The sequence below is a fragment of the Oratosquilla oratoria genome, chromosome 5, assembly GCF_046742065.1.
Source record: "Oratosquilla oratoria isolate Oo_2021 chromosome 5, ASM4674206v1, whole genome shotgun sequence".
NCBI lineage: Eukaryota > Metazoa > Arthropoda > Malacostraca > Stomatopoda > Squillidae > Oratosquilla > Oratosquilla oratoria.
The window spans coordinates 44169428-44181927 of record NC_134781.1 but is presented as its reverse complement, the minus strand read 5'-3'; the positions used below and the strand labels follow the sequence as shown (position 1 = coordinate 44181927).

At 43.4% G+C, this 12500-nt stretch overlaps 3 protein-coding genes across 3 annotated transcripts; 1 reads left to right on the top strand and 2 right to left on the bottom strand.

Moving 5' to 3' along the window:
• Positions 1–1455: 1455 nt before the first annotated feature.
• Positions 1456–3740, bottom strand: LOC143025770 (uncharacterized). Its single transcript, XM_076185777.1, has 2 exons — positions 3618–3740; positions 1456–1860 (listed from the first exon to the last, which is right to left on the bottom strand). Exons 1-2 carry the CDS (start codon positions 3738–3740, stop codon positions 1456–1458), a joined length of 528 nt encoding a protein of 175 aa, XP_076041892.1.
• A 133-nt stretch (positions 3741–3873) lies between these two features.
• Positions 3874–4446, bottom strand: LOC143025769 (uncharacterized). The gene has a single exon (XM_076185776.1). It carries the CDS (start codon positions 4444–4446, stop codon positions 3874–3876), a length of 573 nt encoding a protein of 190 aa, XP_076041891.1.
• Positions 4447–4778: 332 nt separating this feature from the next.
• LOC143025768 (uncharacterized) lies at positions 4779–10884 on the top strand. The gene is made up of 2 exons (XM_076185775.1): positions 4779–5606; positions 10828–10884. Exons 1-2 carry the CDS (start codon positions 4779–4781, stop codon positions 10882–10884), a joined length of 885 nt encoding a protein of 294 aa, XP_076041890.1.
• Positions 10885–12500: the final 1616 nt, after the last annotated feature.

Below are 12500 nucleotides of genomic sequence, written 5' to 3'. Positions count from 1 at the left end.
CCTTCCCCTCTGTTGTCGTGCCGTCCACCTTTTTACCACCGAATTCGGGTAGCCGTTGTCCCTAAATACCCTTCTTCAGGTGACTCCTCTCCTTCTTCTTGCTATCTTTCGTGGAACACACCTTTTCCACCCTAGACCACAGAGTCTTAATAACACTTATTTTGAGTGTGGCCGGATCACAGCTGCCATAGTCCAGAAGTCTGTCTGTATGGGTGTCATTTCTATAAACACCCGTCATCAGTGGTGGACCCGCTTCTCGTCACCATGACATCCAGGAATGGCAATAGGCCGTTCTCTTCTTTCTCCATCTCGAACTGGATGGCTTCATTCTTTGTATTCAGTCGCTCGAAGAAAGGTCCCACGTCTTCTTTATTCATAACGACAAAAACGTCATCCACGTACCTTACCCATAACTTCAATGAAGGTGGCGCATCCTCCAATACCTCCTCCTCGTAGCGCTGCATGGCCACTCCCGCCAAAACCACCGAGATTGGAGAGCCCATAGGCGTCCCAACCTTTTGATGAAATATTTTGTCCCTGAACTTGAAAAAGGTTGAGTCCAAACACAAATCAACGAGTCCCATCAATTCCTTAGCCGTCAGTTTTGACTTATCTAGGAATTCGAGGTTACTCTCCATCGTTGACATAGCAGCCTGCCTTATTAGACCCTGTGGTAATGACGTGAACATGGCTTTGACATCAAACGACAACCAAGCAATCATCCTCCCCCAAGCTGACTCCTCTAAGTCTCTCTACGAAGTCCGCCGAGTTGCTAAGCATCCTCTCTGAGCTTTCCACTAGAGGCCTCAGACGTTTGGCCAAATCCCTCGCCAAGTTGTAAGTAGGCGAGCCCCTGAAAGCAATAATGGGTTCTTAGGGGTACCCCTTCTTTGTGCACCTTGGGAAGTCCATAAAACTTGGGGATCGTAGAGTCCCCTGGCCTCATCCTGGTCCATTCCCGTTCCGTAATTAACCTCGCCTCTTTTAGTTTCTTCAATTCTCCCTCCACCTTCCTCTGCAACTTAGCAGTGGGGTCTGCTAGTACTACTTCGTAAGTGTTCATGTCCTGAAGTAGTGTCGTGGCCTTACCTTCATAGTCGCTCTTGTCCATAACCACCGTCGATCTGCCTTTGTCACTCGACAGTATCACTATGGACCGGTCTCGTCTTAAGCCTGTCAAAGCTTTGGTCTCCTCCGTAGTGAGATTATGTCCCCGCACTGGTCTCCCCCAGTGCTCCCACTATGCGCATCCTTGTGTCCTGTTTACCTTCCTCACTGCACGTCATCAAGTTGACTCCCGTTTCCACCGCAGCCAGGAATTCCTCTTCTCTCACACCTCCTTGCATGTTGAAGTTCAAACCCTTAGACAGGACCTTGGTCTCGGGTCCACTGAGTGGTCTACTCGAGAGGTTACTAACCCACCTTTCCGGGTCCTGCCGCCTAGTGTCTAATAATCTATCCAATTTTGCGATCCAAGACTGTCCGCTTGGCTCCAGCCTTCGATCTACTAAGGCTGGTAATTTTAGCTATAACCTCAACTAACACACCTTGATCCAAGGACTGACCGAGTAGACGTCGGTGTTCTTCGATCTCCAAACCCAGCCGGTGTAAAGTTCCGTGATGATGGTCCAAAGCACATTTGAGCAGTCTGCGACCACAAGACTCTAAAACCTCCCTAGCTCGTTTGCTGTTTACCGGAGATTTAATCCTAGCAAAGTTGGGTAACACTTTCCGATTGCGACATATAGTGCAAAAACGTAGCTGCTCTCGCACTAAGCTCCTCTTGATTTCCTTGGCTTCCCACTTCCTGACTATGTTGAGTACCTCAACGCCATAAGCCTGTCCAATATTCGTAAATAGCTGGAGTCCAGGAACCATTATTATGGGAGAAAGCATACGCTGGACTCGACGTTCGTCAATTTATTCCGACGTTTCGAACCCTGTCCGGGGTTCGTCTTCAGGGTAATACAGTGGTAGCAATGGAAATGTACATAAATAAGGGGAATTTGGTACACTGGGACAGGTCTCCACAGTAACCGTTACAATCCGACGCAGTTAAACCAAATCAAAAACACAAATGAGAAACAAATATAAACAAAACTATAAAATAACAGGTGCAATACTTCCTTGAAAACTTTCACCGAGTTCACCATAGAAAAATATGTATATATATATATAAAGAAAATATAATGAAAGTTGTAAGGATTCACCCCGCTACCGATGGGTCGCACCACTGTGCACTCCCGTGGAACAAATGTCCCGCGTAGCATGTATATCACGAATAAAAGAAATTGGAACAAGAACACAAAATCCATCAATATCAAAACATACAAAAAGGAAGAGTACACATAGAAATAAATAAGAAAAGCAGTATGAAAAATGCCCCCCAAGATTGGGCATAAAGGCTGTACGACGTGGCATGCCACAACGGTACGCGGAACAAAAGTCATGTAACGCATGCCACCACCGTTAGTAAATTTTAAAAATAAATAAAATTACATACATAAAAATGAAAATAAAATGGAATGATACAAAACACATCAAGAAACACACTACCGTCATGTCGAAACAAAAACAAATAAAACACACAACATAAACATATTAAGAAGTAAGCTTCTTCTCCAGCCTATCCTTCGCCCCCTTATAAATTGGGTTTAAAGTGATGCACCTATTGACACTATTATCATCACTTGACCAAGCTTCCAAGAATAACCTGGTGCTTTTTCCACTACCTCCGTATTTCACTTCCGCGTTTTGCCAGTCCATTTCGTGTCCCGTTTCCTCGCAGTGTCTTGAGACGGCCGAACTCATGTCCTTTCTACCAACAGCCCTCTGGTGTTCTATCAGTCTTGTCGCCAATTTCTTGCTCGTTTCCCCAACATAATGTGTCTCGCAGTCCTTGCACCTAATATCGTAAACCACCCCTATTCGGTCCGTTTGGCTCACAGTGTCCTTAACTTTGGTCAGGGCCCTATGTAGAGTGTTCCTCGGTTTGTGTGCTATTTCAAACACCAGTGTTTCCTTAGCAGTCTGGCCGCTACCTCAGAAGCCCCTTTCAAGTAAGGGACCGTGACCCGCGTCGCGTCCGGTCGTCTGTCGTCCATCCTTCCCCTCTGTTGTCGTGCCGTCCACCTTTTTACCACCGAATTCGGGTAGCCGTTGTCCCTAAATACCTTCTTCAGGTGACTCCTCTCCTTCTTCTTGCTATCTTCCGTGGAACACACCTTTTCCACCCTAGACCACAGAGTCTTAATCACACTTCTTTTGTGGGTGGCCGGATGACAGCTGCCATAGTCCAGAAGTCGGTCTGTATGGGTGTCCTTTCTATAAACCCCCGTCATCAGTGTGGACCCGCTTCTCGTCACCATGACATCCAGGAATGGCAATAGGCCGTTCTCTTCTTTCTCCATCTCGAACTGGATGGCTTCATTCTTTGTATTCAGTCGCTCGAAGAAAGGTCCCACGTCTTCTTTATTCATAACGACAAAAACGTCATCCACGTACCTTACCCATAACTTCAATGAAGGTGGCGCATCCTCCAATACCTCCTCCTCGTAGCGCTGCATGGCCATTTCCGCCAAAACCACCGAGATTGGAGAGCCCATAGGCGTCCCAACCTTTTGATGAAATATTTTGTCCCTGAACTTGAAAAAGGTTGAGTCCAAACACAAATCAACGAGTCCCATCAATTCCTTAGCCGTCAGTTTTGACTTATCTAGGAATTCGAGGTTACTCTCCATCGTTGACATAGCAGCCTGCCTTATTAGACCCTGTGGTAATGACGTGAACATGGCTTTGACATCAAACGACACCAAGCAATCATCCTCCCCCAAGCTGACTCCTCTAAGTCTCTCTACGAAGTCCGCCGAGTTGCTAAGCATCCTCTCTGAGCTTTCCACTAGAGGCCTCAGACGTTTTGGCCAAATCCCTCGCCAAGTTGTAAGTAGGCGAGCCCCTGAAAGCAATAATGGGTCTTAGGGGTACCCCTTCTTTATGCACCTTGGGAAGTCCATAAAACTTGGGGATCGTAGAGTCCCCTGGCCTCATCCTGGTCCATTCCCGTTCCGTAATTAACCTCACCTCTTTTAGTTTCTTCAATTCTCCCTCCACCTTCCTCTGCAACTTAGCAGTGGGGTCTGCTAGTACTACTTCGTAAGTGTTCATGTCCTGAAGTAGTGTCGTGGCCTTACCTTCATAGTCGCTCTTGTCCATAACCACCGTCGATCTGCCTTTGTCACTCGACAGTATCACTATGGACCGGTCTCGTCTTAAGCCTGTCAAAGCTTTGGTCTCCTCCGTAGTGAGATTATGTCCCCGCACTGGTCTCCCCAGTGCTCCCACTATGCGCATCCTTGTGTCCTGTTTACCTTCCTCACTGCACGTCATCAAGTTGACTCCCGTTTCCACCGCAGCCAGGAATTCCTCTTCTCTCACACCTCCTTGCATGTTGAAGTTCAAACCCTTAGACAGGACCTTGGTCTCGGGTCCACTGAGTGGTCTACTCGAGAGGTTACTAACCCACCTTTCCGGGTCCTGCCGCCTAGTGTCTAATAATCTATCCAATTTGCGATCCAAGACTGTCCGCTTGGCTCCAGCCTTCGATCTACTAAGGCCTTAGTAGATCGAAGGCTGGAGCCAAGCGGACAGTCTTGGATCGCAAATTGGATAGATTATTAGACACTAGGCGGCAGGACCCGGAAAGGTGGGTTAGTAACCTCTCGAGTAGACCACTCAGTGGACCCGAGACCAAGGTCCTGTCTAAGGGTTTGAACTTCAACATGCAAGGAGGTGTGAGAGAAGAGGAATTCCTGGCTGCGGTGGAAACGGGAGTCAACTTGATGACGTGCAGTGAGGAAGGTAAACAGGACACAAGGATGCGCATAGTGGGAGCACTGGGGAGACCAGTGCGGGGACATAATCTCACTACGGAGGAGACCAAGGCTTTGACAGGCTTAAGACGAGACCGGTCCATAGTGATACTGTCGAGTGACAAAGGCAGATCGACGGTGGTTATGGACAAGAGCGACTATGAAGGTAAGGCCACGACACTACTTCAGGACATGAACACTTACGAAGTAGTACTAGCAGACCCCACTGCTAAGTTGCAGAGGAAGGTGGAGGGAGAATTGAAGAAATTAAAAGAGGCGAGGTTAATTACGGAACGGGAATGGACCAGGATGAGGCCAGGGGACTCTACGATCCCCAAGTTTTATGGACTTCCCAAGGTGCACAAAGAAGGGGTACCCCTAAGGCCCATTATTGCTTTCAGGGGCTCGCCTACTTACAACTTGGCGAGGGATTTGGCCAAACGTCTGAGGCCTCTTGTGGAAAGCTCAGAGAGGATGCTTAGCAACTCGGCGGACTTCGTAGAGAGACTTAGAGGAGTCAGCTTGGGGGAGGAGGATTGCTTGGTGTCGTTTGATGTCAAAGCCATGTTCACGTCATTACCACAGGGTCTAATAAGGCAGGCTGCTATGTCAACGATGGAGAGTAACGTCGAATTCCTAGATAAGTCAAAACTGACGGCTAAGGAATTGATGGGACTCGTTGATTTGTGTTTGGACTCAACCTTTTTCAAGTTCAGGGACAAAATATTTCATCAAAAGGTTGGGACGCCTATGGGCTCTCCAATCTCGGTGGTTTTGGCGGAAATGGCCATGCAGCGCTACGAGGAGGAGGTATTGGAGGATGCGCCACCTTCATTGAAGTTATGGGTAAGGTACGTGGATGACGTTTTTGTCGTTATGAATAAAGAAGACGTGGGACCTTTCTTCGAGCGACTGAATACAAAGAATGAAGCCATCCAGTTCGAGATGGAGAAAGAAGAGAACGGCCTATTGCCATTCCTGGATGTCATGGTGACGAGAAGCGGGTCCACACTGATGACGGGGGTTTATAGAAAGGACACCCATACAGACCGACTTCTGGACTATGGCAGCTGTCATCCGCCACCCACAAAAGAAGTGTGATTAAGACTCTGTGGTCTAGGGTGGAAAAGGTGTGTTCCACGGAAGATAGCAAGAAGAAGGAGAGGAGTCACCTGAAGAAGGTATTTAGGGACAACGGCTACCCGAATTCGGTGGTAAAAAGGTGGACGGCACGACAACAGAGGGGAAGGATGGACGACAGACGACCGGACGCGACGCGGGTCACGGTCCCTTACTTGAAAGGGGCTTCTGAGGTAGCGGCCAGACTGCTAAGGAAACACGGTGTTGAAATAGCACACAAACCGAGGAACACTCTACATAGGGCCCTGACCAAAGTTAAGGACACTGTGAGCCAAACGGACCGAATAGGGGTGGTTTACGATATTAGGTGCAAGGACTGCGAGACACATTATGTTGGGGAAACGAGCAAGAAATTGGCGACAAGACTGATAGAACACCAGAGGGCTGTTGGTAGAAAGGACATGAGTTCGGCCGTCTCAAGACACTGCGAGGAAACGGGACACGAAATGGACTGGCAAAACGCGGAAGTGAAATACGGAGGTAGTGGAAAAAGCACCAGGTTATTCTTGGAAGCTTGGTCAAGTGATGATAATAGTGTCAATAGGTGCATCACTTTAAACCCAATTTATAAGGGGGCGAAGGATAGGCTGGAGAAGAAGCTTACTTCTTAATATGTTTATGTTGTGTGTTTTATTTGTTTTTGTTTCGACATGACGGTAGTGTGTTTCTTGATGTGTTTTGTATCATTCCATTTTATTTTCATTTTATGTATGTAATTTTATTTATTTTTAAAATTTACTAACGGTGGTGGCATGCGTTACATGACTTTTGTTCCGCGTACCGTTGTGGCATGCCACGTCGTACAGCCTTTATGCCCAATCTTGGGGGGCATTTTTCATACTGCTTTTCTTATTTATTTCTATGTGTACTCTTCCTTTTTGTATGTTTATGATATTGATGGATTTTGTGTTCTTGTTCCAATTTCTTTTATTCGTGATATACATGCTACGCGGGACATTTGTTCCACGGGAGTGCACAGTGGTGCGACCCATCGGTAGCGGGGTGAATCCTTACAACTTTCATTATATTTTCTTTATATATATATATACATATTTTTCTATGGTGAACTCGGTGAAAGTTTTCAAGGAAGTATTGCACCTGTTATTTTATAGTTTTGTTTATATTTGTTTCTCATTTGTGTTTTTGATTTGGTTTAACTGCGTCGGATTGTAACGGTTACTGTGGAGACCTGTCCCAGTGTACCAAATTCCCCTTATTTATGTACATTTCCATTGCTACCACTGTATTACCCTGAAGACGAACCCCGGACAGGGTTCGAAACGTCGGAATAAATTGACGAACGTCGAGTCCAGCGTATGCTTTCTCCCATAATACATATATATATATACATATATATATACATACATATATATATACACATATATATACATACATATATATATACACATATATATATATACATACATATATATACATATATATATATATACATATATATATATATATACATATATATACAAATATATATATATAATATATACATATATATACATATATATACATACATATACATACTGTATACATATATGCGTAAATAACCACTAGGAAAAAGTAAACTAACGAAGATGTAATTACACGAAAGCGCTCTGCTTCGTTAGTTTACTTTTTCCTAGTGGTTATTTACGCATTTGTGAACACACGCTCCTGGTGTTTTTATTGCATACACATATATATATACATATATATACATATATATACATATACATATATATATACATATATATATATACATATATATACATATATATATATATATATACATATATTTATATATACATATATATATACATATATATATAAACATATATATATATATATATACCTATACATATACATATATATATACATATATATATAAACATATATATATATATATATACATATACATATACATATATATATATTCTGTTAAAAACGACAGCAAAAGAATTATTGATTAGTTTTTTCCGTGAGCTCTCAAGCTTGCGAAAAGTAGATTTTTGGTAGGGGGAAAGGGAGTAAATCAGATTTCCAAAATTCATAGGAAACACAAAAGTTATAATAGACACAAAAGTATAGTACACAATAAACACAATACAAGAAATTAATACAAGAAATACAGCAATTTTTGCTGTATTTCTTGTATTAATTTCTTGTATTGTGTTTATTGTGTACTATACTTTTGTGTCTATTATAACTTTTGTGTTTCCTATGAATTTTGGAAATCTGATTTACTCCCTTTCCCCCTACCAAAAATCTACTTTTCGCAAGCTTGAGAGCTCACGGAAAAAACTAATCAATAATTCTTTTGCTGTCGTTTTTAACAGATATATATATATATTATATGTATATAAATATATATATATATATGTTTATATATATATTTATATATATATGTATATGTATAGGTATATATATATATAATATATGTTTTATATATATATGTATATAAATACCATATATAAATATATGCATATATATATATACAAATGTACTATATATACATATATATATATGTATATATATAATATATATATAAATATATATATATACATATATATAATGTATATGCCATAAAAACACGAGGAGCGTGTGTTTCACCAATGCGTAAAATAACCACTTAGGAAAAAGTAAAACTAACGAAAGCAGAGCGCTTTCGTGTAAATTACATCTTCGTTAGTTTTACTTTTTCCTGAGTGGTTATTTACCAATATATGTATATATATAAAATGTATATATATATATGTGTATATAGATGTATATATATATATGTATAATATATATGTATATATATATGTATATATAACAATATTGATGTATATATATATATATGTTATATATATGTATACTATATATGTATAATAAGTATATATATATATATGTAATGTATATGTATATATATATGTATATATATATGTATATAAATATGTATATATATATATATGTAATTATGAGGGGAGAAAGCCTTACGCTGGCCACGACGTTCGTCAATTTATTCCGACGTTTTTACGAACCCTGTCCGGGGTTCGTCTTTCAGTGGTAATACAGTGGTAGCAATGGAAATGTACATAAAATAAGGGGAATTTTAGTACACTGGGACAGGGTCTCCACAGTAACCGTTACAATCCCGACGCAGTTACACCAAATCAAAAACACAAGTGAGAAACAAATATAAAACAAAACTATAAAATAACAGGTGCCATACTTCCTTGAAAACTTTCACCGAGTTCACCATAGAAAATAATATATATATATATATAAAAAGAAAATAAAATTAAAGTTGTAAGGATTCACCCCGCTACCGATGGGACGCACCACTGAGTCACTCCCGGTGGAGACAAATGTCCCGCGTAGCATGTATATCACGAATAAAAGAAATTGGAACAAGAAACACAAAATCCATTAATATCATAAACATACAAAAAGGAAGAGTACACATTAAATAAATAAGAAAAGCAGTATGAAAAAATGCCCCCCAAGATTGGGCATAAAGGCTGTACGACGTGGCATGCCACTACGGTACGCGGAACAAAAGTCATGTAACGCATGCCACCAACCTACAGTAGTAAAATTTTAAAATATAAATAAACATTACATACATATAAATGAAAATAAAATGGCAATGATACAAAACACATCAAGAAACACACTACCAGGTCATGTCGAAACAGAAAACAAATAAAACACGACAACATAAACATATTAAGAAGTAAGCTTCTTCTCCAGCCTATCCCCTTCGCCCCCTTATAAATTGGTTTAAAAGTGATGCACCTATTGACACTATTATCATCACTTGACCAAGCTTCCAAGAATAACCATGGTGCATTTTCCACTACCTCCGTATTTCACTTCCGCGTTTTGCCAAGTCCCATTTCGTGTACCCGTTTCCTCGCAGTGTCTTGAGACGGCCGAAACTCATGTCCTTTCTACCAACAGCCCCTCTGGTGTTTCTATCAGTCCTTGTCGCCAATTTCTTGCTCGTTTCCCCAACATAATTTGTCCCGCAGTCCTTGCACTCTAATCATCGTAAACCACCCCCTATTCGGTCCGTTTGGCTCACAGTGTCCTTAACTTTGGTCAGGGCCCTATGTAGAGTGGTTCCTCGTTTTTGTGTGCTATTTCAACATCGTGTTTCCTTAGCAGTCTGGCCGCGACCTTCAGAAGCCCCTTCAAGCAAGTAAGGGACCGTGACCCCGCGTCGCGTCCCGTCGTCTGTCGTCCATCCCTTCCTCGCCCTCTGTTGTCGTGCCGTCACCCTTTTTTAACACCACCGAACTACGGGTAGCCGTTGTCCCCAAATACCTTCTTCAGGTGACATCCTCGTCTTCTTCTTGCTATCTTTCCCGTGGAAACACACCTTTTCCAACCCTAGACCACAGAGTCTTAATCACACTTCTTTTGTTGGGTGGCCGGATGACAGCTGCCATAGTCCAGAATTCCGGTCTGTATGGGGTGTCCTTTCTATAAACCCCCGTCATCAGTGTGGTACCCGCATCTCGGCACCATGACATCCAGGAATGGCAATAGGCCGTTCTCTTCTTTCTCCATCTCGAACTGGATGGCTTCATATCTTTGTAATCAGTCGCTCGACAGAAAGGTCCCAGCGTCTTCTTTATTCATAACGACCAATAAACGTCATCCACGTTACCTTTACCCATCTTAACTTCCCTGAAGGTGGTCGCAACCTCCAATACCTCCTCTCTCGTAGCGCTGCATGGCCATTTCCGCCAAAACCACCTAAGACCCGCACCGAGATTGGAGAGCCCATAGGGCGTCCGCAACCTTTTGATGAAATATTTTGTCCCTGAACTTGAAAAAGGTTGAGTCCAAACACAAATCAACGAGTCCCAACAATTCCTTAGCCGTCAGTTTATGACCTTATCTAGGAATTCGAGGTTCCCCCACACTCTCCATCGTTGACATAGCAGCCCTGCCTTATTTATACCCTGTGTAAATGACGTGAACATGGCTTTGTTTGACATCAACAAAACGACACCAAGCAATCATCCTCCCCCAAGCTGACCTCCTCTAAGTCTCCTCTAACGACAGTCCGCCGAGTTGCTAAGCATCCTCTCTGAGCTTTCCACTAGAGGCCTCAGACTTTGGGCCAAATCCCTCGCCAAGTTGTAAGTAGGCGAGCCCCTGAAAGCAATAATGGGTCTTAAGGGGTACCCCCTTCTTTATGCACCTTGGGAAGTCCATAAAACTTGGGGATCGAAGAGTCCCCTGGCCCTCATCCTGGTCCATTCCCGTTCCGTATTTTAACCTCACCACTTTTAGTTCTTCTTCAATTCTCCCTCCACCTTCCTCTGCAACTTAGCAGTGGGGGTCTTGCTAGTACCTACTTCGTAAGTGTTCATGTCCTGAAGTAGTGTCGTGGCCTTACCTTCATAGTCGCTCTTGTCCATAACCACCGTCGATCTGCCTTTGTCACTCGACAGTATCACTATGGACCCCGGTCTCGTTCTTAAGCCTGTCAAAGCTTTGGTCTCCCTCCGTAAGTGAGATTATGTCCCCGCACTGGTCTCTCCAGTGCTCGCAACATGCGCATACCTTGTGTCCTGTTTTAACCTTCCTCACTGCACGTCATCAAGTTGACTCCCGTTTCCACCGCAGCCAGGAATTCCTCTTCTCTCACACCTCCTTGCATGTTGAAAGTTCAACACCTTAGACAGGACCTTGGTCTCCGGGTCCACTGAGTGGTCTACCTCGAGAGGTTATCTAACCCACCCTTCCCCGGTCCTGCCGACCTAGTGTCTAATAATCTATCCCAATTTGCGATCCAAGACTGTCCGCTTTGCTCCAGCCTTCGATCTACTAAGGCTGGTAATTTTAGCTATAACCTCAACTAACACACCTTGATCCAAGGACTGACCGAGTAGACGTCGGTGTTCTTCGATCTCCAAACCCAGCCCGGTGTAAAGATCCGTGAAGCTGGAGCCAAAGCGGAGCAGTCTTGGATCGCAAGACTCTAAAAACCTCTCTAGCTCGTTTGCTCGTTTGCTGTTTTATTGGATAGATTATTAGACACTAGGCGGCAGGACCGCGGAAAGGTGGGTTAGTAACCTCTCGAGTAGACCACTCAGTGGACCCGAGACCAAGGTCACTGTCTAAGGGTTTTAACTTCAACATGCAAGGCAGGTGTGAGAGAAGAGGAATTCCTGGCTGCGGTTGGAAACGGGAGTCAACTTGATGACGTGCAGTGAGGAAGGTAAACAGGACAGGGGGGCAAGGATGCGCATAGTGGGGAGCACTGGGGAGACCAGTGCGGGGACAGTAATCTCACTACGGAGGAGACCAAAGCTTTGACAGGGCTTAAGACGAGACCGGTCCATAGTGATACTGTCGAGTGACAAAGGCCGATCGACGGTGGTTATGGACAAGAGCGACTATGAAAGGTAAGGCCACGACACTACTTTCAGGACATGAACACTTACGAAGTAAGTACTAGCAGACCCCACTGCTAAGTTGCAGAGGAAGGTGGAGGGAGAA